Source organism: Enhydra lutris, unplaced genomic scaffold (genome assembly GCF_002288905.1).
Source record: "Enhydra lutris kenyoni isolate GAN:26980312 unplaced genomic scaffold, ASM228890v2 scaffoldscaffold2, whole genome shotgun sequence".
NCBI lineage: Eukaryota > Metazoa > Chordata > Mammalia > Carnivora > Mustelidae > Enhydra > Enhydra lutris.
In genome coordinates, this window is record NW_019154086.1 from 33,512,168 (window position 1) to 33,535,829 (window position 23,662).

Sequence of the window (23,662 nt, forward strand, 5' to 3'; positions counted from 1 at the left end):
TTTCAGGGTGCCTGGGTGGCTCAGTCAGTTACACGTCGGACTCCTAGGGTCAGCGCACGTCATGATCTCATAGGTCGTGAGATCAAGCCTGCATCAGGCTCCACACTCAGCAAGGGTTCTGCTTGAAGATTCTCCCTCTGCCCCTCCCCCAACTCTTCTGCATGTGTGCAAATGCACGCGTGCACATGCACATGCTCTCTCTCTCTCTCTAAAAAGAAAGAAATAAATTACTTCTCCTGGTTTCAGCTTGCACAATCATTTTTATGGTCATTCTACTATTATGTAGTGAAGACTGTTGTCTGTATTTCTTTGAATCAACTTATTTTTACTTAATTGAATTTTTAAAGAAAAACATAACTGTTTTCTCACCAGTTTTTGAAAATGTTCAATCATATGACATCAGAGGTCATTGAGGAAATACTGAATCCTTGGCACATTCTTTCTACCTCAGCCATCAACTTGCCTATCTGGCACAAACTTCAACGACTCAGGGGGAAAAAGCAAAAAGGTCACCCGTAACGTAAGCAAAAGTTCCTTTCCCTCAAAACCTAGACTCCATTTACTCCTACTTCAGATTTATAAAGTTTGATAGACTTCCAAACCTTAACAGATTAGAAAAAGGACCCTAATGAGAAAAGAAACTGTTAGTCACTTCAATAGTAGAGATAAACAAAATTCAACACTACACAACAGAAAAATCTATTATGTATACAATTAAAAAGTAAACACAGGGATACCTGGCTGGCTCAATCTGTAGGGTACGCAACTCTTGGTCTTAGGTTGTAGAGGTTACCTAAAAATAAAATCCTTAAAAGAAAAAGAAACACAAAAGCCTAAAAGGTTCACACCCCTCTCAACTGACTCAAGTCATCATAATAAAGTAAATAATGGGGGTGCCTGGGTGGCTCAGTCTCTAGGCGTCTGCCCAGGGTCCTGGGATGAGCCTTGCATCTGTCTCTCTGCTCAGCCAAGAGCTTGCTTCTTCCCCTCCCAATCCCCCTGCTTGTGTTCCCTCTCTCGCTGTCTCTCTGTCAAATAAATAAATAAAATCTTAAATAGATAAATTTTTTTTAATTTTTTTAAAAAGTAAAAGATGTTCATAAACGTAACTTTTAAGACATTAATAAACAATATTAAGAAAACAAACCATATCAGTACCCTAATTTAACAAATAAGGCAAAAGAATCTGACAGATTATCCTAAGATGGAGATGGAATCATTTTGGGATCTTCCTGAATTTCCATGTATCACTGAACAACTAGACAGCAAAACCAAAAACTAAATGACAATTTATCTCCCCAAATCAATCTGGTTGGAATAAACTACCATTATTACAAACTGCAGTGTAACAGCATTTGGGTGGGAAACAACCCAGTTTCACTGAATAACTCTGAGAAAAGAATTCCAAGATAGTCAAACAGGTACTCAGTAAAAAGCACAGGGGTCAGGGCGGCAGGTGGCTCAGTCAGTTAAGTGCCTGACTTTTGTTTTCAGCTCAGGTCATGATCTCAGGGCCCTAAGATTAAGTCCCAATTTGGGATACAGACTCAAGTGGGGAGTCTGCTCAAAGATTTCTCACTCTGCCCCTCCCCCTACACATGCACACTCTCTCAAATAAATAAATAAATCTTTATTTTTAAAAAAGAAAAGAAAAGAAAGCACAGGGGTCCATTCAACTACAGCAGTTGCACTGGGAGAAGGTGTGCATACCCAATAGTACAATGGGTAGCAGGAGACCCAAAGTAAGGCTTAAAGGGATGGAAGGAGTTTAATCCCCATGAACCTCCTCAACTAATGGACCAGGTTCCCTTCTAGAACAAGGCTCACAAATGAGGACCAACTGCTAGGGGCAGAATCAAAATTAAGCAGGACAAGGGCAAGGAAGAAGGAAATAGAAGGGTCAAACTAAAATAGCTGGAAGAGGGGCGCTTGGGTGCTCAGTCACTAAGCATCTGCCTTCAGCTCAGATCATGATCCCAGGGTCCTGGGATTGAGCCCAGCATGGGGCTCCCTGATCAATGAGAGGCCTGCTTCTCCCTCTCCTACTCGCCCTGCTTGTGTTCCCTCTCTCCCTGGCTAGTTCTCTATCAAATAAATAAATAAAATTAATTAATTAATTAATTAAAATAGGGGGAAGAATTAGAGCAAGGAATCCTCAGAAAACAAGCTGCCATAACTTTAACGGAGGAGGGGGCTCTATAAAGCCATAAAAGTTATCTGAATTGAAATTGCTTCTAAAAACTCAGCAAAATTATATTCACATACAAGAGAAAAAAATTTTAGAAGTCAAATCCCATACAAAGTTACTCAAAATAAAAAAGAGAGAATAAGGAATAAAAACATCTCTACAAGAGCAAGCCAAAAAGGGAAACAACAGATCAAAACTGGAAAGTATAATTTCTAAGTGAACTAAAAGATATTAAGAAAATTATACGAGGCATAAAAGATTATGAATCAAAATTAGACTATGAACCCAGAATGACCAATCTCAAGAGTCTAAGAGTCTGTTTCTTGGTTTGCCTTTCTTTTTTCCCCTTTCGCTCATTTGTTTTGTTTCTTAAATTCCACATAAGAGTGAAATCGTATGTATTTGTCTTCTCTTATTTTGCTTAGCATAATACTCTCTAGCGTCATCCACATAGCTGCAAACGGAAAAATATGGACTGCTTCACAAATTTGCGGTCATCCTTGCACAGGGACCATGCTAATCTTCCCTGTACCAACATATATCCTTAACAAATTACTGGGCTTTAAAGAAAACAAACCTTACAATATTTTGGATAAAAAGCACACATGCCTCATAATTCACTCAACTATACATTTGTTGTGTGTACTTTTCTGTATCCATATTTTATTTTATAATAAGATTTTTAAAATAAAACAAAAAGGAACTAACATTTACTTCACACCTAGTATTTCATGTGCTTTACATATTATCTTATTCATGATATGTATTTCTATTTTACAGATGAAGAAAATGAGACTAACTGTATCCCTTGCCTAGGGACACAATGGCAGAAGCAAAAGGTAAATGTAGGCCTTTCAAACCCCAAAACAATTAACACTATAGAATTAAAGTGGGTAAATATTCACTATATTGGAAGACTACCTTCAAAGTTATCTTAATTTCTAATATTTTGGTACTTAAAAGAAGTAAGCTTTAATACTTTAGAAAGTTTGCTTACATGAATGAGATAATATTCTGCTGATGTCTGAGAAAAGTAGTATTACCCTATATAAATGATTTTGGAAGTTGAATTTCATCAGTACTAAACTTATTCAGGTATTTGCTCTTCAAAAAGACACTTTAGTAAACTTCAGTTGCCAAAATAAGTTTTAGGATTAAAAGAGATTTTAAGACACCCCCCCCACCACCACCACCACACACACACAGACATTTTAGTCATCTGAAATACTCAACTACCCAGAATAATCCTTTCATTTCCAGAAGGCGACTGGAAGTAGCATATTTACTTATTTAATCTCACCATACCTATAACTCAGGAAAAATTACATTTTCTTCACAGAATTATCTAACACCTTAGGTACTTTAGAAACATCAACAAACTTCACTGGAGGTTTTTCTTTTTTTTTTCTTTTTTTTTAAATTAACATATAATGTATTATTTGCTTCAGAGGTACAGGTCTGCAAATCATCAGTCTTACACAACTCACAGCACTCACCACAGCACATACCCTCACCAATGTCCATCACCCAGCCACCCTATTTCCTCCCACCCCCTTTCACTCCAGCAACCCTCAGTTTCCTGAGATTAAGAGTCTTCTTTATGGTTTCTCTCCCTCTCTGGTTTCATCTTGTTTCATTTTTCCCTCCTTTTCCCTGTGACCCTCTATCTTGTTTCTCAAATTCCTGGCATCAGTGAGATCATATAATTGTCTTTCTCTGATTGACTTATTTCACTTAGCATAATACCCTCCACTGAAGGTTTTTCTTAAGAAACTATCATCTCACATACAACACTGAATGAAGTTGGAGCCTTCAATTAAAGGGCTAAGTCAAAGAGTTAGACTCTCCAGCTCTTGACCTTATCATATGTTTGTGTTCTACCCTTTTTTTATTTTTGAGAAATTCTAAACCTACAGAAACCTACAGAAAGGTTGAAAATATGGTATAGGGTGCCTGGCTGGCTCAGTCAGAGGAGCATGTAACTCTTGATCTTGGGGTTGTGAGTTCAAGCCCCACCCTAGTTGTAGAGATTACAAAAAAAAAAAAATAATAATAATAATAATAATAATAATAATAAAATAAAATAAACTCAAAAATATTTTAGATTTAAATAAACTTTAAAAAAAGCTATGGCACAATAACCCCCCCGTCCACCTAAATTCAACAGTAGTAACATTCTGCCACATTTGCATTATTTCTATCTATATATACTTCTTCCTCTGAATTACTGGAAAATAAATTATAGATATCTCTCTTCCAAAAAACCTTCGCAGCATGTACTTACTTCCTACCAACAGAGACATTCCCTTATATTACTACAATACACAATCACACCCAATAAATTTAACACTAATGGTATCTACACACGAATTTCCTTAAATGTCACCACTAATGTCCTTTATGGTTTTGTTTTGTTTCATTTTGCAGACTGTAGAGCGAGAGCACACAAGCAAGTGTGGGGAGGGGCACACGGAGAGAGAGAAAATCCGGAAGCAGACATCCCCATCCATTGAGGGTGGAGCCTGATCCTAGGACCTTGAGATTATGACCTGAGCCCAAATCAAAGTCTGCCACTCAACCAACTGAGCCACCCAGGTGCCCCTGGCTTTTTTGTTTTGTTTTGAATTCCACAACCCTATCAAAAACCACAGACTCTATACTCACACTGTCATGTCATTGTCTCCTTTAATCTAGAACTATCTATTCACCTTTTTACAGTCTTTTAGGACATGGACATTTTTTTAAAAATTCAAATCAGCTTTTTGTAGAATATGCCTCAACCAGGATCTATTTGCTGCCTTATGATTAGATTCCAGACAAACTTTTGGCAACGATCTTACACTGGTGATATAACTATGCCTCTTCCTAATAAAACACAATGGCAAGGACACAATGTCATTTTGTTCCACTATTGATGATCCAGACTTTGATCAGTTCATTAACAAGTCTATGTGCTTAAAAGTTAAAAAAAAAAAAAAAAAATCTGATTTTAAGTCTTCCCCTGCTTAAAAATCCTACAATGATTTCCCCTCAGAATAAAGTTCAATTAAATCCAAAATACCTTCCAAGCCCTATAAAGCCTTGATCTAATCTTTAACCTAAATTGCTATTTAAACACCCCCATGATCCCACAGAGGGTAATGTCCTCTTTAGCTGAAAAATCCCAACATGGATAAATCAATCTCAGACATGCCAACTGAAAGAAGCCAGACATCTCTAAAATCACACTATATCTTAAATTTTCTATTAGCTCAGTGACACAGCTGTCACTGCCATGGCCATAGTTATGTACAATTTGACATAAAATCCCTCAAGGGAAAGAGATTCCCTGGAGTCTCAGAAAACTTCCCTTAAAGCAGAAAGATGCCCCAAGGATTAAGCAAAAGAAATATAGCTGAGCTTGGCTGAAATTCATCTAGAATAGATATTCTGAAGCTTTATATAACTCACCAAGTATGTCACTTCTCTATGTATTCTATAAACACTGAGCAAGACCCCTGGAGAGTATAGTGGCCTCTTACCCTAGTAGTATCACTGGACAAGTGCACCCCTTTAACATTTAAAAACCACTTGAAGGAGGACTGAATTCTGGTTACTACCTAAAAAACTTCCATTGACATCTTCTGGTAAGATCAAGGAAGTACTAGCACCAAAACTTGCAGAATGAGTCATCAATGGCCTGGAAAAAAATTCCAGAAGTAACTGAGCACTCTCAAGAAATGGTGAATCATCAAAACTCTTGATGGCATAGAGATGTGTGGAAAAACAGTTCTTAGACAACTCAGATCAAAAACTAACTTAAAAGTGTCAGACTAAACATGCAGAAAGCTTAAAAAATATCAAAACTAGTTCATATCTTTTTAATTGTACATGGTATATAATTCTCAAAAAAGTCTAAATCTTTTATGATATATATAAAAAATTCTAGGTGCAATTATTGAATACAGGTGACAGTTATGTAGCAGTTCATTTTATGTATATGTATGTATAGGAAAGAAGTTTGACCACATGCTTACATCTGTTTAGCTGGTTAGGAGCTTTATATTTAAAGCCTTTGCTCTACTTAGGCATGTTTTTTAAACAACTTTTTTTTTTTAAAGACTTTATTTTTATTTATTTGACAGACAGAGATCACAAGTAGACAGAGAGGCAGGCAGAGAGAGGAAGGGAAGCAAGCTCCCTGCAGAGCAGAGAGCCCAAATCGGGGCTTGATCCCAGGACCCTGGGATCATGACCCGAGCCGAAGGCAGAGGCTTTAACCCACTAAGCCACCCAGGCGCCCCAACTTATACATGTTTTTAATATTCTATATGTAACATTGTATCATTGGCCCTAATTCTTCACCATTCCCTATATCCATGCCATTCCTCATATGACTTTGCAGTTTATCTTGTTTTAGGCAGAATGTATTTCCTCACTCTTGACACCGCGCTCAACCATGAGATTTGTTTTGACCACTATAATAAGGGCTGAAATGGTGATTCTACTTGCATCCTGTGCGTCTGCCATTATGAAAACACCATCAACCTAGTAGTCCCAATAGACAGGTGACAATAGTGGAGCTCAGCAATGCTGAGCTGACCCACAAACCTGTCAGCACTAAATTAATTCACATGTCCTTCTGAAAATTTTTAATACCACCTAAAGTGAAATTTTACAAAAACTGTTTAACACCAAGGCATCCATGGCAGGTTCTCAATCTGTAACATACTATGATTCTGCTTTCCCTAGCCATATATAGTAGAAATACTTAAGAATACAAGGCAAAATTATTCAAAATGGCTATAATCATGCTTAGCTCTCTATGACCTTGTCCTTAAGATACACATTATACTGATTCTCTAGCTTTAGAAATTTAAAATATAAATGCATACTTATCTTTTTTTAAGGGGGTAACTAATAAAGGAAAGACATCAGGGAAAAGGAACCACTATTAATTAACCTCTGGAGAGGTAGGCCTGGTGAACCCAAGATTTACCATACCAGGATAATATGCCTCACGAACAGAAAGAAAAGTTCTTATAAAACACCTGAAAATAGTTTTTATATGCAAATACTGCACTAATGCCAAGGCTGCATTAAGAAAGAAAGAAAGAAAGAAAGAAAGAAAGAAAGAAAGAAAGAAAGAAAGAAAGGGGAGCCTGCTTCCTCCTCTCTCTCTGCCTGTCTCTCTGCCTACTTGTGATCTCTATCTGTCAAATGAATAAATAAAAAAAATCTTAAAAAAAAAAAAATAAAGAATAAATCCACAGTCTTCCAATAGGGAGGGATAGCAGCAATTTAGTCCTCTGTTAAGGAAAAGAATCTCCTCAGATTTTCAACCAATCTGTTTTAGGCTCACCCAGAGGACCACATCACACAGGGAAGCCAATGTTTCCAAATCTTGAGCCTCCCCACAAGTCCTGCTTTTGTTAGTTTCCTCCCCTTAGCAATGTATTACCAGATATGTCTCCTAAGACAAGGGAAAGGAAAGCAAAAATAAACTACTGGGACTACAACAAAATAAAAAGCTTTTGCATCAACAAAATGAAAAGGCAACCGACTAAATGGGAGGATATTGCAAAGGACGTATCTGACAAGGGATTAATATCCAAAATATATAAGGAACTTATACAACTCAACAGCAAAAACACAAATAACCCAATCAAAAAATGGACAGAGTACCTGAATACACTTATCTCCAAAGAAGATATACAAAAGGCCAACAGGCACATAGAAAGATGCTCAATATCACTACTTATTAGGGAAATGCAAATTAAAACTGCAGTGAGATAACACCTCATACCTGTTAGAATGGCCATCACCAAAATGATGAGATAATAAACACAGACGAGGATGTGGAAAAAAGGGAATCCATGTGCAATGTTAGTAAGATTGTCAATTGATACAGCCACTACAGAAGAGTTCTGGAGGCCTCCGGGGGGGTCAGTCAGTTAAGTGTCCAACTTGATTTCAGCTCAGGTCATGATCTCAGTGTTATGAGATAGAGTCCTGCATTGATCTCCATGCTCAGCGTGGAGTTTGGAGTTTGCCTGAGATTCTCTCTCTCCCTCTGTGTCCCCACCAACCCCTCCACCCCAGCTCACACTCACTCAATCTTTTAAAAAAAAAAAAAAAAGGAGTTTTTGGAGGATCCTCAAAAAATTACAAATAAAACTGCCATGTGATCCACAATTCCACTTCTGGAGATATATCCAAAGAAAATGAAAACACACGAAAAGATAACTGCACTCCCATATTCTTAGTGGCATTATTTGCAATATCTAAGATATGGAAACAACCTAAGTGTCCATCCATGTATGAATAAAGATGATACACACACACACACACACACACACACACACACGGGAAAATTATTTTCCCATAAAAAACAAGGAAACCTACTCTTTGTGATAAAATGCATGGATCTTAAAGGCATTATGTCAAATGAAATAAGTCAGACAAATACTGTATGACCTCACTTATATATAGAATCTAAAAAATCAAACTCATAGAAAGAGATCAGACTTATCAGAAGTGGAGGGTGAGGAGAAGGAGAATTGGAAGAAGGTGGTTAAAAGGTACAAACCTCCAGTTACAAGATAAATAAGTACTAAGGCTGTATTGTACAACATGACAATTACAGCTAATACTGCTGGTTGATTCACAGAAAAGTTAAGAGTGAATCCTAAGAGTTCACATCATAAAAAGAAAATGTTCTTTTTTATAAGATGGATGTTAACTGACACTGCTGGGATAATCCTTTCAAAATATATTGCAAAAGCTAATCATCATGCTGTACCCTTAAACTTATCTCAATAAAACTAGAAAAAAAAAAGTGACTAGCTCTTCACTTCTCTTCTCTGTATAAGCCTTTCAGATTGTAAAGTAATCTGTACATCCATAGCTGTTGTAGGAAGACTTGGAAATTCTCATACATAAATAATATTATGGATAGGAAAAGAGTACTAAAAAAGAATGAATGCATAGAAGAGAACAGAATGATAGATGTAATTCTATTGATTTTTTTTATTGATTTGATTTTTTGGAATTTCTACTGATTTCATTTTTAAAATTTATACTGGGACCCATCTTGAAACAGATAATTAAAATGTAAAAGTAAAATAATTATAAGTTTATTGGAAAACCTGTGCTTCTTTGGGTGTTTTTTGTTGTTGTTGTTGTTTTTAAGATTTGAGAGTGTGTGTGTGCCTATGTGAGTGCACACAAGGGCAGGGGTTGGGGTGGAGGGATGAAAGGCAGAGAGAGAGAGAATCTCAAGCAGACTCCCCACTGAGTGTGGAAGAGGAGACAAGGCTTGTTCCCACACCCCTGAGATCATGACCTGAGCCAAAATCAAGAGCTAACTGGGGCACCCAGGCACCCTTTGAAACCTGTACTTGGTTAAGACAATGAGCTCACTCAAACCATAGGCTAGATATGATTTGTCAAGTAAGTCCTCACATATAGACTTTTCTGGGGACTCATCAATACCTTTGACCTGAATTCCAAGCTTTTTGAGGGCCTCTTCTACAGACTGGCTTTCTCGTTTCCTCATAAAGCCATTATCAATATGCACAGCAATGACTTGATCTTGGTTCAAAGCACGATTCAGCAAAGCTGTACAAACTGTTGAGTCTACTCCACCGCTGAGTAAAACCTACAAGGTGAAATTAAAAGAAAAATCATGTTGAATACAATAAACAAGAAAGTAAAATAAAATAAAAACTATCAGCTTAAATCAGTACCTTTAAAAACATCGTTTTTATCGAAAGTAGATGTAGTAATTCAAAAAGCGCTCTGAAACAGTGCAACTCACAAAACATCCGATCACCCTGCCAGCATTTAAGGGTTATGGTGATGAACCCAGCTCTGAGTTCTAACATTATTGACATAAATTTGTAGACTTTCAGATGTAAATTCCTTACCAAAACTTTTGATGTGCCTACTCTTTCTTTGATCTCTCGAATGCACTCGAGTTCTCTGTTCTGCACAGTGAAGGTCCCACTGCACCCCGCTATATCATAGAGGAAGTTCTTCAGGATTACTTTCCCATTTTCTGTAAGGCCAACTTCAGGGTGGAACTGTGCTCCATATAATTTTTTAGATTCATTTGCTATACCTTTATAGAGAAAATAATCACAAATTAAAAATGTTTTCATGTGGAAGACTCAGCTAAGTACCCATATTAATTCCTCACAATTTCTTCCTCTATAAATGTAAAAACTGATACAACTTAGTGCATTTTTAGCTACAGGGAAAAAAAAACGTAAAACAAACAAAAACTACATAGCCACAATTTTTCTTTAAAGGTCTTTGGGTACCGATTAGTGAACTATATAGGACAGTGAACTAGGTTCTACAGAGATTACCTCATAGTCCTTTCACTTCTCCACCATGATTACTTTATTTAATACAATGATAACTCAATTTTGGCTCTCAGTCCCACAGGGCTTCCATATGCAATATGCAACTATCAATTTTATGTATTAGAAAATCCTCATGTATTAGGCCTGTCAGAATATTCTACATATTCCTTTCTTAGATACTATTAACCACAAAAGTAACTTCATGGATTTGACTAATGTGTTTCTGACAAATTACGGATTATTTACTAAGCAAAAGATGATAGACTAGATGTTTTACCTATATATGCATTATCCCTGTTTACGGCTCTGAGATGTCAAGAAACTTATAACTGGTTAAGTAGTTAAACCATGCCGAGCAAGCTCCCAAATTCATACCCATTCTACTATACAAAGGAATCTCATATTTTCTTTTTTCTTTTTTAAAGATTTTATTTATTTACCCGACAGAGATCACAAGTAGGCAGAGAGGCAGAGGGGGGAGCAGACTCCCCACTAAATAGAGAGCCTGATGCAGGGCTCGATCCCAGGACCCTGGGACCATGACCTGATCCAAAGGCAGAGGCTTTAACCCACTGAGCCACCCATGCGCCCTCAAATTTCCTTTACTTGGGTTCTAGGATACCTCTCTCGGTTCATTTATTTCACTGTCTGCTCCTTCTTAATCTTTGTTGTTTCCTTCTCATCTTACTCATCTCATGAAAGTTGCCCAATACTCACTCAGCCCTTAAATCTCTTCTCTATACATTAAGTGATCTGCAACTGTCATAACTTTACATTCTACCCATATGATGGTACACCCCCAAATATATACCTCCAGCCCAATTTTCTACTCTACAGTCTAGACTCCTATATACAACTGCTTACTCATACCTTTTTTCCTATGTGTAATAAGGCATCTTGAATTTTTTTTTTTTTTTTGGCATCTTGAATTTAATCCACAAACTTGCATGACTGCATTCTTTCCCTTCAGGTAAACAGAAATTTAAACTTTCTGGATGGTTGTACAAAAAAACCTGGGAGTTAAAACTCAATTATACCCTTCTGTCCCCACTCCAAATGCAATCCAACAGCAATTTCTTTGTCTCTGCTTTCAAAAGATATCAGAATCCAATCTCATTTAAGACTAAAATCCAGGCACCTGGGTGGCTCAGTTGGTTAAGCAACTGCCTTCAGCTCAAGTCAGGATCCTGGAGTCCCGGGATCAATTCCCCACTGGGCTCCCCACTCAGAGGGGAGTCTATTTCTCCCTTTGACTCTCCCCCCTCTCATGCTCTCTCTTTCTCTCTCAAATAAATGAATAAAATCTTTAAAAAAAAAAAAAAAAGGAAGATTAAAATCCTATCCAACATCTTTTCCAACCACAATGGTAAAAAACTAGAAATTACAAGAACAAAACTAGAAAATTCACAAACTCACAGAGATTAAAAAACACGCTCCTGACAAAGGAATGGGTCAAAGGATAAATCAAAAGAGGAAAAAAAAGGCAAATAAAAATGGAAACATAACACCCAAAACTTATGGGATGCAGCAAAAACAATTCTAGGAGGGAAGTTTATGGCAATTAATAATTACACCAAGAACAAAAGATCTCAAATAAACCTAGACTTCAACAAAAGAACTGTTATAACAAATAAACAATTTCAGTAAGGTTGTGGAATAGCAAATCAACATACCAAAGTCAGTTGTGTTTCTGTAAGTTAAACTACCAGAGAAATTAAGAAAACCTTCCCATTTTCAATAGCACCAAAACAATAGAATATTTAGGAACAAACTTAACCAAGTAGGTGAAAGATACTCAAAACTCTAAGACAATGATGAAAGAGACTGAAGGCACAAATAAATGAAGTAATATCCTATGTTCATAAATTAGAAGAAACTGATAAAATGTCCATTCTACCCAAAGCTATATACAGATTCAATTCAATCTCTATCAAAATTCCAATGGCTTTTTCATAGAAATAGAAAAAAGGAATCCTAAAATTTGTATCAAACCACAAAAGACCTCAAAGAGCCAAAGCGATCTTGAGGAAAAAAAAGCAGGAGGCATCACATGTCCTGATTTCAAACATTAAAAAACAATAGCCATCAAAACAGTACAATATCGGCATAAATACAGACACAGAAACCAAAGAAACAGAATCAAGAGCCCAGAAATAAACCCTTGTATGTATGAGCAATTTACAACCAAGAAGCCAAGTATACACAATGAAGAAAGGTAATTCTTCAACAATGGTGCAAACCAGACAGCCACATACAAAAGAATGAAACTGGATCCCTACCTTATACCATATACAAAAATCAACTTAAAATGATTAAAGACTTAAACACAAAACCTGAATTCACAAAACTCCTAGAAGAAATCACAGGGGAAAAGCTCCTTGACTTAGCATGTCTTAGCAATGATTTTTGGATTTGACACCAAAAGCAAAGGCAAAAGAAGCAAAAATAAGTGGGACTGTATCGAATTAAAAAGCTTCTGTATAGGAAAGGAAACCACCAACAAAATGAAAAGGCAACCTATGGAATGGAAAAAAAATCTTTGCAAGCCACTAAAAGGTCAATATACAAAATAAATAAGGAACTCATAAAACTTAAAAAAAAAAAAAAAAACCAACAACCCATGGCCCAATTTAAAAATGGGCAAAAGACTTGAATAGATCTACAAAAACTTGGAAGACCTACAAATGACTAACACATAGGTAAAAATGCTCAATATCACTAGGCATCAGGAAATGGAAATTAAATCTACAATGATGTCCTCTCCCACCTGTTAGGACGTCTATTAAAAAAAAAAAAGAAGAAGAAGAAGAAGATCAATGCTGGCAAAGAGGCAGAGAAAAGGAACTCCTTGTAAACTGCTGGTGGGATATATATAAACTGGTATAGTCACTAAAGAAAAGAGTATGGAGGTCCCACAAAAAATTAAAACTAGAATTACCATGTGATCCAGCAATTCTACTTCTATGTATACACCCAAAGGATATGAACTCGTTATCTCAAATAGATGTCTGTATGTTCACTGCAGCATTACTCACAACAGACATGACATGGAAACAAGCTAAGTGTATATCAATGGATGAATGGATAAAGAAAATTTATATACATAAACACACACATAACATACATATACAAAATGGAGTATTATTCAGCTTTTAAAAAGAAGGAAACCCTGTCCTTTGCAACAACACAGAAGAACCTGGAGAGTATTAGGCTAAGTGAAATTAGCCAAAGACAAATACTGTACGGTATTGCTTATATGTGGAATCTTAAAAAAAATAAAAAGTTGGACTCAGAAATAGAGAATAGAAAAGTGATCACCAGGGCCTGGCTGGGGGAGATAGGGAGAGGTGGTAAAAGGGTACAAACTTTCAGTTGTAAGATGAGTAAGAATAAAGTCTGAGGACCTAATTAATAATATGGTGACTGTAATTGATAACACTGTATTGGGTAATCTAAATTTGCTGAGAAAACAGAACTTAAATGTTATCACACACAAAAAAGGCAAATATGTGAGGAGATGGATGTTAATTAATTAATTAATTCCATGAGGAAATCCTTTTCTTATGTGTACCTATATCAAATCAACACATTGTATACTTAATACCTTACAATGTTGTCAATTAACCTTAATAAAGCTAAAAATTTTTTTAAAAGGTTGAGAGAGGGGGGAAAAAATAAAACTAGCCACCTAGAATTCTGTACCCTGAGAAATTATCCTTCAAAAGTGAAGAAAAATAAAGACTTTTTCAGACAAGCAAATACTGAAGCTGTTTGTAGTCAGCACACTGGACTTTTAAGAAATGACAAAGGAATTTCTTGAGAGAGAAGGAAAATGATAATGGTCAGAAACTTTAGTCTACATAAAGAACATCACTCAAAGTTCCTGGCTCACAGATCCCAAAACCTTTGGAATTTCTAAGAGATGAGAGCGTAACAGTATCTCTCATATTAGTAAGGTGACTTTTGGAAAGCACCTAAGAATAGGGGCTGGTTGCCAGGGGAGATAACCATGTGATTAGAGGCTTGGAACTTTCAGTCTCAACCTCCTGGCCTCCATGGAGGGGAGAGGGGCTGGAGGATGAATCAATTACCAAGAAGCAATGATTTAATCAATCATGCTTATGTGATAAAGCCTTCATAAAAACCCAAAAGGATGATGTTTGGAGATCTTCCAGGTTAGTGAACACGTGGAGTTTGGGGAGAATGGTGCACCTGGAGAGGGGATGGAAGCTCCATGTCTTTCTCCATTCTCTTCCATCTGGCTGTTCCTGAGTTGTATCCTTCTATGATAAACCAGGGATCTAGTGGTAAATGTTTCTCTGAGTTCTGTGAGCCACTCTAGAAAGTTAACTGAACCGAGAAAGAGGTGATGCGAACCTCTGATTTACAGCCAGTTGGTAAGAATATAAGTAACTTGGACCTCTGACTGGTGTCTGAAATCCAAGTAGGGGGGTCACTGGAACTTCCAATCAACAGCTGCTCAGTCAGAGGCACAGGTGATAGCCTGGGCTTGCAACTAGTGTATGAAAAGTGTGTGGGTAGGGAAGGGGGGATGATCTTGTGGAACGCAGCCCTCAATCCATGCAATCTAATGCTACCTCTGGGTACAGAATGTCAAAACTGAGATGAGCTGAAGTGACGGCTCAAATACCATACTGGTGTATAAGAACTGCTTGTTGGTGAGGAAACCCTCCCCAACCCTCCCCACACTCTGGAAATTGCTCTCAGAACACCAAAAGACCAACAAAAACAGTGCTTAGAGGGAAATTTTCAGCACTAAATACATATATTAGGAAAAAAGAGATTTAAACACAATAGCCTAAACTTCTACTTTAAGAAATGAGAGAAGAGGGGCAAATTAAATCTAAGGTAACCAAAAGAAATAATAAAAGTTAAACAGAAATCAATGAAACTGAAAACAGGAAATCAACAGCAACCACCACCACCACCACCACCAGCACAAGCTGGTTCTTTGAAAAGATCAATAAAATTGACAAGCCTCTAGCCAGGTTAACTAAGAAAAAGGGAGAGGACACAAATTACTAATGTCAGAAATGAAAGAGGAGACATCACTACAGGTCCCATGAACGTTAAAATAATAAAGGAATACTATGAATAACTCCATGTCCACAAATTTTATAACACAGATGAAATGGACCAATTCTTTGAAAAAAGACAACTTACCAAAACTCACATAATAGATAATTTCAATAAGCCTCTATCAATTTTAGAAGTTACATGATCTGATTCAATAGATGCAGAAAGGCATCTGAAAAAAAATCCAACACCCATTCACGATAAAAACTCCCTGTAAACTAGGAATATAGGGGAACTTCCTTAACGGGATAAAGAATATCTTCTAAAATCCTACAGCTAAAATCATACCGAATAGAAACTGAAAATTTTCCCACTAAAATCAGGAACTAGGCAAGGATGTTCCCTCTCCCCACTGCTTTTCAACACCAAATAAAAGTCCTAAATGACGCAATAAGAAAAGGAAGTCAAAGGTATCCAGGCTGAGAAAGAAGAAATAAAGCTGTCTTTGTTCACAGATGACATAATCATCTGTATAGAAAATCTGAAGGAAAGAAAAAAAATCAACAGAAAAACTCCAGCAACTAGTATGTGATTACAGCAGGGTTGTAGGATGTAAGGTTAATACACAAAAGCTCACAACTTTCCTACATACCAGCAAAGAACAAGTGGGATTTGAAATTAAAAACAATTTCAAATAAATGAAATATTAAGGCATAAATCTGACAAAATATGTACAAGATCTGTATGAGAAAACAATCACTCTTGACCACTTCCACCTCTACCACACTATTCTTTACACTGCTGTCTCCTCTCCTGATTGCTGCAGGAGATTCCTAGCTGATCTCCCTACTTCTACATTTGACCCTTTCTCTTTTCTCCTCACTATGGCCAAGGTAATCCTGAAAGCAGATGATGAGTAAAGCCAACAATTTCATAGTGGCCTCAAATGGCCTGTGTCCTGGCCCCTGTGATAACCTCTCTAACCTCATCTTCTACTACTCTCTTCCAACCATGTAGACTTCCTTGCTGTTCCTCAAACACGGTCCCATCCCAGGAGCTTTGTACTGCTATTTCTTCTTCCCCCAAATATCTAGAAGGGTCAGCACCTACTTCCTTCATGTTCAGTATCATTTTATAGGAATACCTTCCCTGAATATCCTATATAAAACAGTAACAACCTTAATCATACATACTCTGTCTGCAACACTCTTCTCTTCCTGTATTTCTTTTCAATGCACTTAAATGCTATCTGACACTTGACATATTCTGTATTTGTGTATTAGCTGTCCCATCACTCCCCCCAACTAGAATGCTGAACAGAGATTTCTGTCCACTTTGTTCATTTCTTTACCCTTGGCACCTGGAAATGTTACTGGCACAAAGTAGGCACACAAATATTGGCTGAATGAATACAAATACGTAAGCCCTCTACCACTGTTAATCTTAAAAACATTTCAACTTACTGTTTAGTGGTGTTTCAAACAAAAAGAACTTTATTGATAAATCCATTTTTTTTTTTTTACTGACTTCCAGGATTATTGGTTATTATTTACACAACAACTATTCAAATAAGCAAGTCAAAAAATCACAAACTGCCAGAAAATCAATTCCTCTTCCTCAAAAAAGAAGAGAATAAAAATGGCTTTAAAGTACAGATTGGCGGGGTGCCTGGGTGGCTCAGAGGGTTAAAGCCTCTGCCTTTGGCTCAAGTCATGATCCCAGCATCCTGGGATCGAGCCCCACATCGGGCTCTCTCCTTGGTGGGGAGCCTGCTTCCTCCTCTCTCTGCCTGCCTCTCTGCCTACTTGTGATCTCTCTCTGTCGAATAAATAAATAAAATCTTTAAAAAACAAAAAATAAAAAAATAATAAAGTACAGATTGGCAAAATTTCTACAGAGGACTAAATCGTACAAATTTTAGGCTCTATGGGACACATGCATACAGTTCCTGTCTTTTATTATAACCCTTTAATAACATAACAGTCTATAAGCTAGATTTGACCCACAGCTCACAGTTTGCCAACCCTGCATCAGAGAAACATCCTGAATGCTTAGTCTGGTGTTTCACAGATGTCTAAGATATATGCCTATGTATACCTAAGAAAGGCATTTAAAAACCCAATTATGAATAAAAAGCACACTAGAAAAACAGACAATTCTCAAATTTTTCCTGGGCCATAAAAGTGGTGTTTTACATCCAGAGAACTTTTATTAGAATGAACATTTTTTAAAGTATTTCGGAGAAACCAGTGACTTCTAAATAATCTAATACTAAATTCCCTTCATAAATTAATATTTGATCCTATGACATTAACAATAACTTTTAGAAATAAAAAAGTAGGAAACAGTACCTCAAAGAGAAACATATTCTTAGACTCTTCAGGTAAGTTTTTTAAAATGAAATCTGCAAAAGTTTTAAAATTTTCACCTGCCACAATGTTCCCAGAACGTGCCACAACCTTGAATCCATCAGCCACTTTGTCTACACTATCTCCATGGGTAAGCAAAACAATTTCTTCCTTCTGAAGACCCCTAAACATACAAAAAATAAAACACAACACAGAAATATCTTAAAAACATGGTCAATGGGATCTTATGCTTTATTTTTTCCAACTTTATTGAAATATAATTGATCTATACCACCATGTAAGTTAAAGATGTACAATATGATATTTTGCTATAGATAATGAAATAATTACCACAATAAAGTTAGTTAACACATACCTTACACATCACATAGTTACTATTTTTTTATGTATGTGGAAGAACATTTAAGACCTACTCTCAGCAACTATTAAGTATACAAGACAGTGCTGTTAACTATAGTCACCATGCCTGATTATTAGATCCCCAGAATTTATTCATCTTATAACTAAAATTTGTTCTTTTCCTTTAAAATACTAACTCACCATATGTGTAAATCAAAAAAATAGAAAAAATGTAGGAGTGCAACACGGTTAGAATTTAAATTTATTCTATGCATTATAAATAAAGCCAATAGGAGTACTAAATCTCAAAAAAGGCAATCTGTAAAAATTGAAAACTGAAAAAATATATATTTAAAAGTTGGTGGTATAACCACATGCATAAAAAATTATTTCAAGAAGCTACAAAATAATAATTTCAACATTTTATCTCTACTAGGATTTATCTGAAGAACAAAAGGCATTTCAGAGATCTAAACATTCGGTAGTTTTGTATCAGAAAACTATAGTACCAACACTGATGTTATTTTACACCTATATATAGGATAAATATATGCATGTTATAGGTCAAAACAAATATTAAATAATTAGGAATTGAGGTTTTTTTCAGCCTTAGAGTAAGGAGATACAAAAATCAAAGTTATAAGATAAAAACCCATAAACTTTCATTTTAAATGGAATTAAGAGTATACACGGATTTTGTTTTCTCTGTAAGAATATATACTGACTAACTTTACTCACTAAAAAGGCCTAGAAACAAAGACAACCCAGTAGCAATGTGGACCTCTACTTCTCATGCCAAATGAGTTAAAGGCATGGTTTAAAGATGATATAAGTAACATTTATCAAATGCAACATGTGGACTTTCTCTCGATCCTGATTCAAACAAATCAACCATAAAAAGATATTTCTTACATTATGAGAAAATCTGACAGAGGACTGAATATTAAATATTGAGAAGTAAAAAAAAAAAAAGTAAGTTAAAAATAAAGCAAGAAGATAAACTACATTAAAGCCAAATGGATGTTTCATGTTTACTAGTGTTGTCATCGTTGTTGCTTAGGATTAATGCAGGTTGTGAATGAGTTCCAGAATTTTACAACTAGAAAGACAGAAAAACTTTAAATTTTAACCAGATCTTTAGATATCAAGCTTCTGCAGTAACATACCACCATGATGCCTAAAATGGTTTTCAAGACTAGTCACTTTAGATACAGAAGAATGTAAGCAGAACCTCTCCATTATGAAATGGAAGAAGCACTGGATTTCAAGTTCATTTTGGTAATGAGTAGCTTCAGTTCATAAGATTATTTTGAGCCACCATGGCTTTTTTATTCATCTTTATTAATCTTGAAAAACAAGAATCTTTGAACAGATATACTTATTTTTGCTCTACCTCAAAATTAAAGAGAAGCCAGTCACAGCCAGTTTTGTATATAAACTGGGATATCTCCATTTCAGATATTAAGTTTATAACTTTGCTTTTAAAATTTCTTATCTGTCCAATTTGGAGGAAACTATTCATTAAGAATTAATTTAGGCGGGGCGCCTGGGTGGCTCAGTGGGTTAAAGCCTCTGCTTTAGGCTCAGGTCATGATCCCAGGGTCCTGGGATCGAGCCCCGCATCGGGCTCTCTGCTCAGCAGGGAGCCTGCTTCTTCCTCTTTCTCTGCCTGCCTCTCTGCCTACTTGTGATCTCTGTCTGTCAAATAAATAAATAAAATCTTTAAAAAAAAAAAAAAAAGAATTAATTTAGGCACAAGTATGTTAATAAACAAAACATACCTATAACTAAAAATAATTAGCCCAATTAAAAGAAATGATAACAATAAGTAACTGTATAATAGACTTTAGGAATCACTATGTTGTACACTTGAAACTAATGCTAACATTGTATCAACTATACTTCAGTTATAAATAGATAAAAGTAAATTTCTTGGATTAACACACAAAGAAAGGGGTAACTGGCTCACTAACTGACATCACCTTGCATTTAATGCAGTTAGAGGGAAATGTAATTTTAAAGTAAAAATGAAATTTAAGGGGTGCCTGGCTGGGTCTGCCAGTAGAACATGCAACTCTTGATCTCAGGGTTCTAAGCTTGAGCCCCACCTTAGGTGTAGGATTGCTTGAAATCTTTTAAAAAACAAAAATTATGGGACGCCTGGGTGGCTCAGTGGGTTAAAGCCTCTGCCTTTAGCTCGGGTCATGATCCCGGGGTCCTGGGATTGAGCCCCACATCAGACTCTCTGCTCGGCGGGGAGCCTGCTTCCCCCCTCTCTCTCTGCCTGCCTCTCCGCCTACTTGTGATCTCTGTCAAATGGATAAATAAAATCTTTAAAAAAATTATTAAAAATGAAATTTAAGTCAAAATGAAGCAAGACAGGGGACATCTGACTGACTCAGTCAACAGAGCAAACAACTCTTGATTCTGGGGTGTGAGTTTGAGCCCTACACTGGACACAGAAATTATTTAAAAATTAAAAAAAAAAAAAAAAAAGGCAAGTGAGTAATCCTATCAATAGGCCAGTAAAATGAGCTTTACCCAAAACACGGAAACCCTCCCCCACCCCCACCACCAAAAAAGCTTCTAGTCCTCTGGAAAATGAATGAAAATGCAGCCTTTTTTTTTTTTTTTTTTTTTTTTTTTAAGTCAAGCAGAAGATAAATGTTTCCAGGAAACTAGTGATTAGCTCATCCACCAATTTTTAAATAGATTAGAGCTAAAGCACCTAATCTGTTGTTACCTAGAACAAAAATCAATTAATACATTCACTTTATTAAAAGATAGTACACTAGGTATAGTTATGCTCAACACAGAGAAAGTGAGAAGGAGGGAAACATAACATATATTTAATAATGACTCCAACAAATTGGCTGTTTGCCAAGTACCGAGCAAACTATGAGGGAAGAGATATACACACACATTTGGTATATGCAAGAGTTTAAAACATTACCCATTTGCCACTTCTGGCACATTAATGTTTAGAATCACACTCCAAAGAGTGAAAAGGAAAAACTACAAATGCTGGCATCATGGTATGCAATCCCAAACAGGGATCCAAGAATGCACAGGTGCTTTTAAGTTATGTCGTAAGTGCTTTCCTTATCCCTACTAGCATCACCACCATCCTCTGCCACCATGACACTCAAACGGAAAACAAATATGACAGTTACACCTCTGACCACTAGTGTGGTCTTAATTTGTCTAAGAATTATGAATCTCTAATTCTTAAGAATAACAATCCCAACTTTAAGTCAGTCACTCTACTAACTGTTCTTACACATCTAAAAATATTTATAATACCTGAACAATGAGCACGTGTTGTCCACACTAATACTGAAGACTCCGTCTTCTCTAACACTTTTTTTGTGCACAGTACCTCCAAATACCTTATTCATCATCTGTTCAAAGAGAAAATAAGTTGACTTTAATATGAACCAAAAAGAATTACCCAATCATTTTATTATGCTAATTTAATAACTTATATTCCTGTTTGCAGGATATCTGCTATGTTCATGCCCCCAAAATAAAAGAGTTAGATAAATGTAGATAACTTGGTATTATTAAATGTAATTATACAGTTATTAAGAGGAATAGTTTTAAAACAAAACTAGATTAGAAATCTGACCTGAGGTTAATTTCTATTAAATACTGGCAGATTTTCCATTTAGTGCACTTTAATTCATCTGTGAAAAATAGGCATTTAATACTTACACCTGGGCTTAATTTAAAAACCTTTTAAAAGGTACTCTGAGCTTAGAAAAAGCTAGAGCAGGTGATAGGAAGAGCTGTGGTATTAAAACTAAGCAGGTACAAATTTCTCCAAGTAATCCACCCTTTGGCCACAAAGGAACAGTCTGAAAGCCTGCAGAGGCTATGCTATGGAGAGAGCATTGGCAAGAAAATCTGGTCTTTCAATTAAACTCATCTGTATAAATTCCATATACCTACAGACACTTATATCAAATTATCTCTTCATTCTGCCCCTCCTTGTGCCAATCAACCTTCTTATTTATCATTCACATGTGCCCGACACGCCCCATCCAACACCAAATAAACACACACAAAATTTCTACAGTCGTTAATTCTGCCTTGATATAATCACCACGACTCATCTTGATATATCTGTTCCACATCATAAGATACCTGCCATAACCGTGCAAGATACAAGCTGACCAAGCTTCCAACAAAAAGGCAGGCACAGGGCTAAATAAGTGTTCATTCTTATAATGCACAGTGGAATATCCTTCAAAATCATCAGCAAATGCTGCCCTCTACATTCTCCTCTTAAGACACTGACAATAAAGGGGCGCCTGGGTGGGTCAGTGGGTTAAAGCCTTTGCCTTCGGCTCAGGTCGTGATCCCAGGGTCCTGGGATCAAGCCCCACATCAGGCTCTCTGCTCCACAGGGATCCTGCTTCCCCCTCTCTCTCTGCCTCTCTGCCTACTTGTGATCTCTCTGTCAAATAAATAAAATCTTTAAAAAAAAAAAAAAGACATTGACAATAAAGGTTATTGCAATAAAGGTTGGGTTAAGTTCAGCAGGGAAAAAACCTGTTAACCCATTTAGCCCAGTACTTCACAAACAAAAAACCCAAACTCAGGTTATCAAATACTTTCTGAAGCACATTTTAGGAACACTGCTACAGACTAACTAGTCCCCCTGCCTCTAGTCACTTCTCTTCTTCTCCCCTATTCTGTACTCCAGCCATTTAAGTTAGTGTAATTGCCAAAACAGACCATGTTCTCTCCCCCTTGTCTTCAGGTCTCTTCACAGTCCCAGAGGCCTAACAAAGTATGTGGCCCAAAGTAGTTATTAAAAGTTACTAAATGAAAAATTAAGTGGGGCGCCTGGGTGGCTCAGTGGGTTAGAGCCTCTGCCTTCAGCTCAGGTCATGATCCCACAGTGCTGGGATCGAGCCCCGCATCGGGCTCTCTGCTCCTCGGGGAGCCTGCTTCCTCCTCTCTCTCTGCCTGCCTCTCTGCCTACTTGTGATCTCCGTCAAATAAACAAAATTTAAAAAAAAAAAGAAAAATTAAGTGCTTTCTTCTATATACTCAGTGAACCCTATGTAACTCTACCTCCCTTAATTTGCTGTTCTTAATTAGAAGACAGCTGAATGATCAAGATAAGTAAAACTGTTGGAACTCAATACAATCTAAAAGTCCACAAAATCTAAACTAAATGCTTTTACAAAGCCAAGGGCTTGCAATAAAATTTAAAGCTATCTCACCTGTTCAGAACCATAAGAGACTCAGTCTCAGGAAACAAACTGAGGTTGCTGGAGGAGAAGGGGGTGGGAGGGATAGGGTGGCTGGGTGATGGACACTGGGGAGGGTATGTGCTATGGTGAGTGCTGTGAAGTGTATAAGACTGATGA

General features: G+C 36.6%; 1 protein-coding gene across 1 annotated transcript in view; it reads right to left on the bottom strand.

Moving 5' to 3' along the window:
* LOC111149383 (guanine monophosphate synthase) overlaps window positions 1–23,662 on the bottom strand; it is a 103,758-nt gene that overhangs the window by 48,737 nt on the left and 31,359 nt on the right. Inside the window, exons 4-7 of the mRNA XM_022506405.1 lie at window positions 21,585–21,682; window positions 18,002–18,105; window positions 10,096–10,289; window positions 9,662–9,827 (exon numbers count right to left, since the gene is read on the bottom strand). Of these exons, the coding sequence (XP_022362113.1) occupies window positions 9,662–9,827; window positions 10,096–10,289; window positions 18,002–18,105; window positions 21,585–21,682 (562 nt within the window). The remainder of the gene's footprint in view (window positions 1–9,661; window positions 9,828–10,095; window positions 10,290–18,001; window positions 18,106–21,584; window positions 21,683–23,662) is intronic.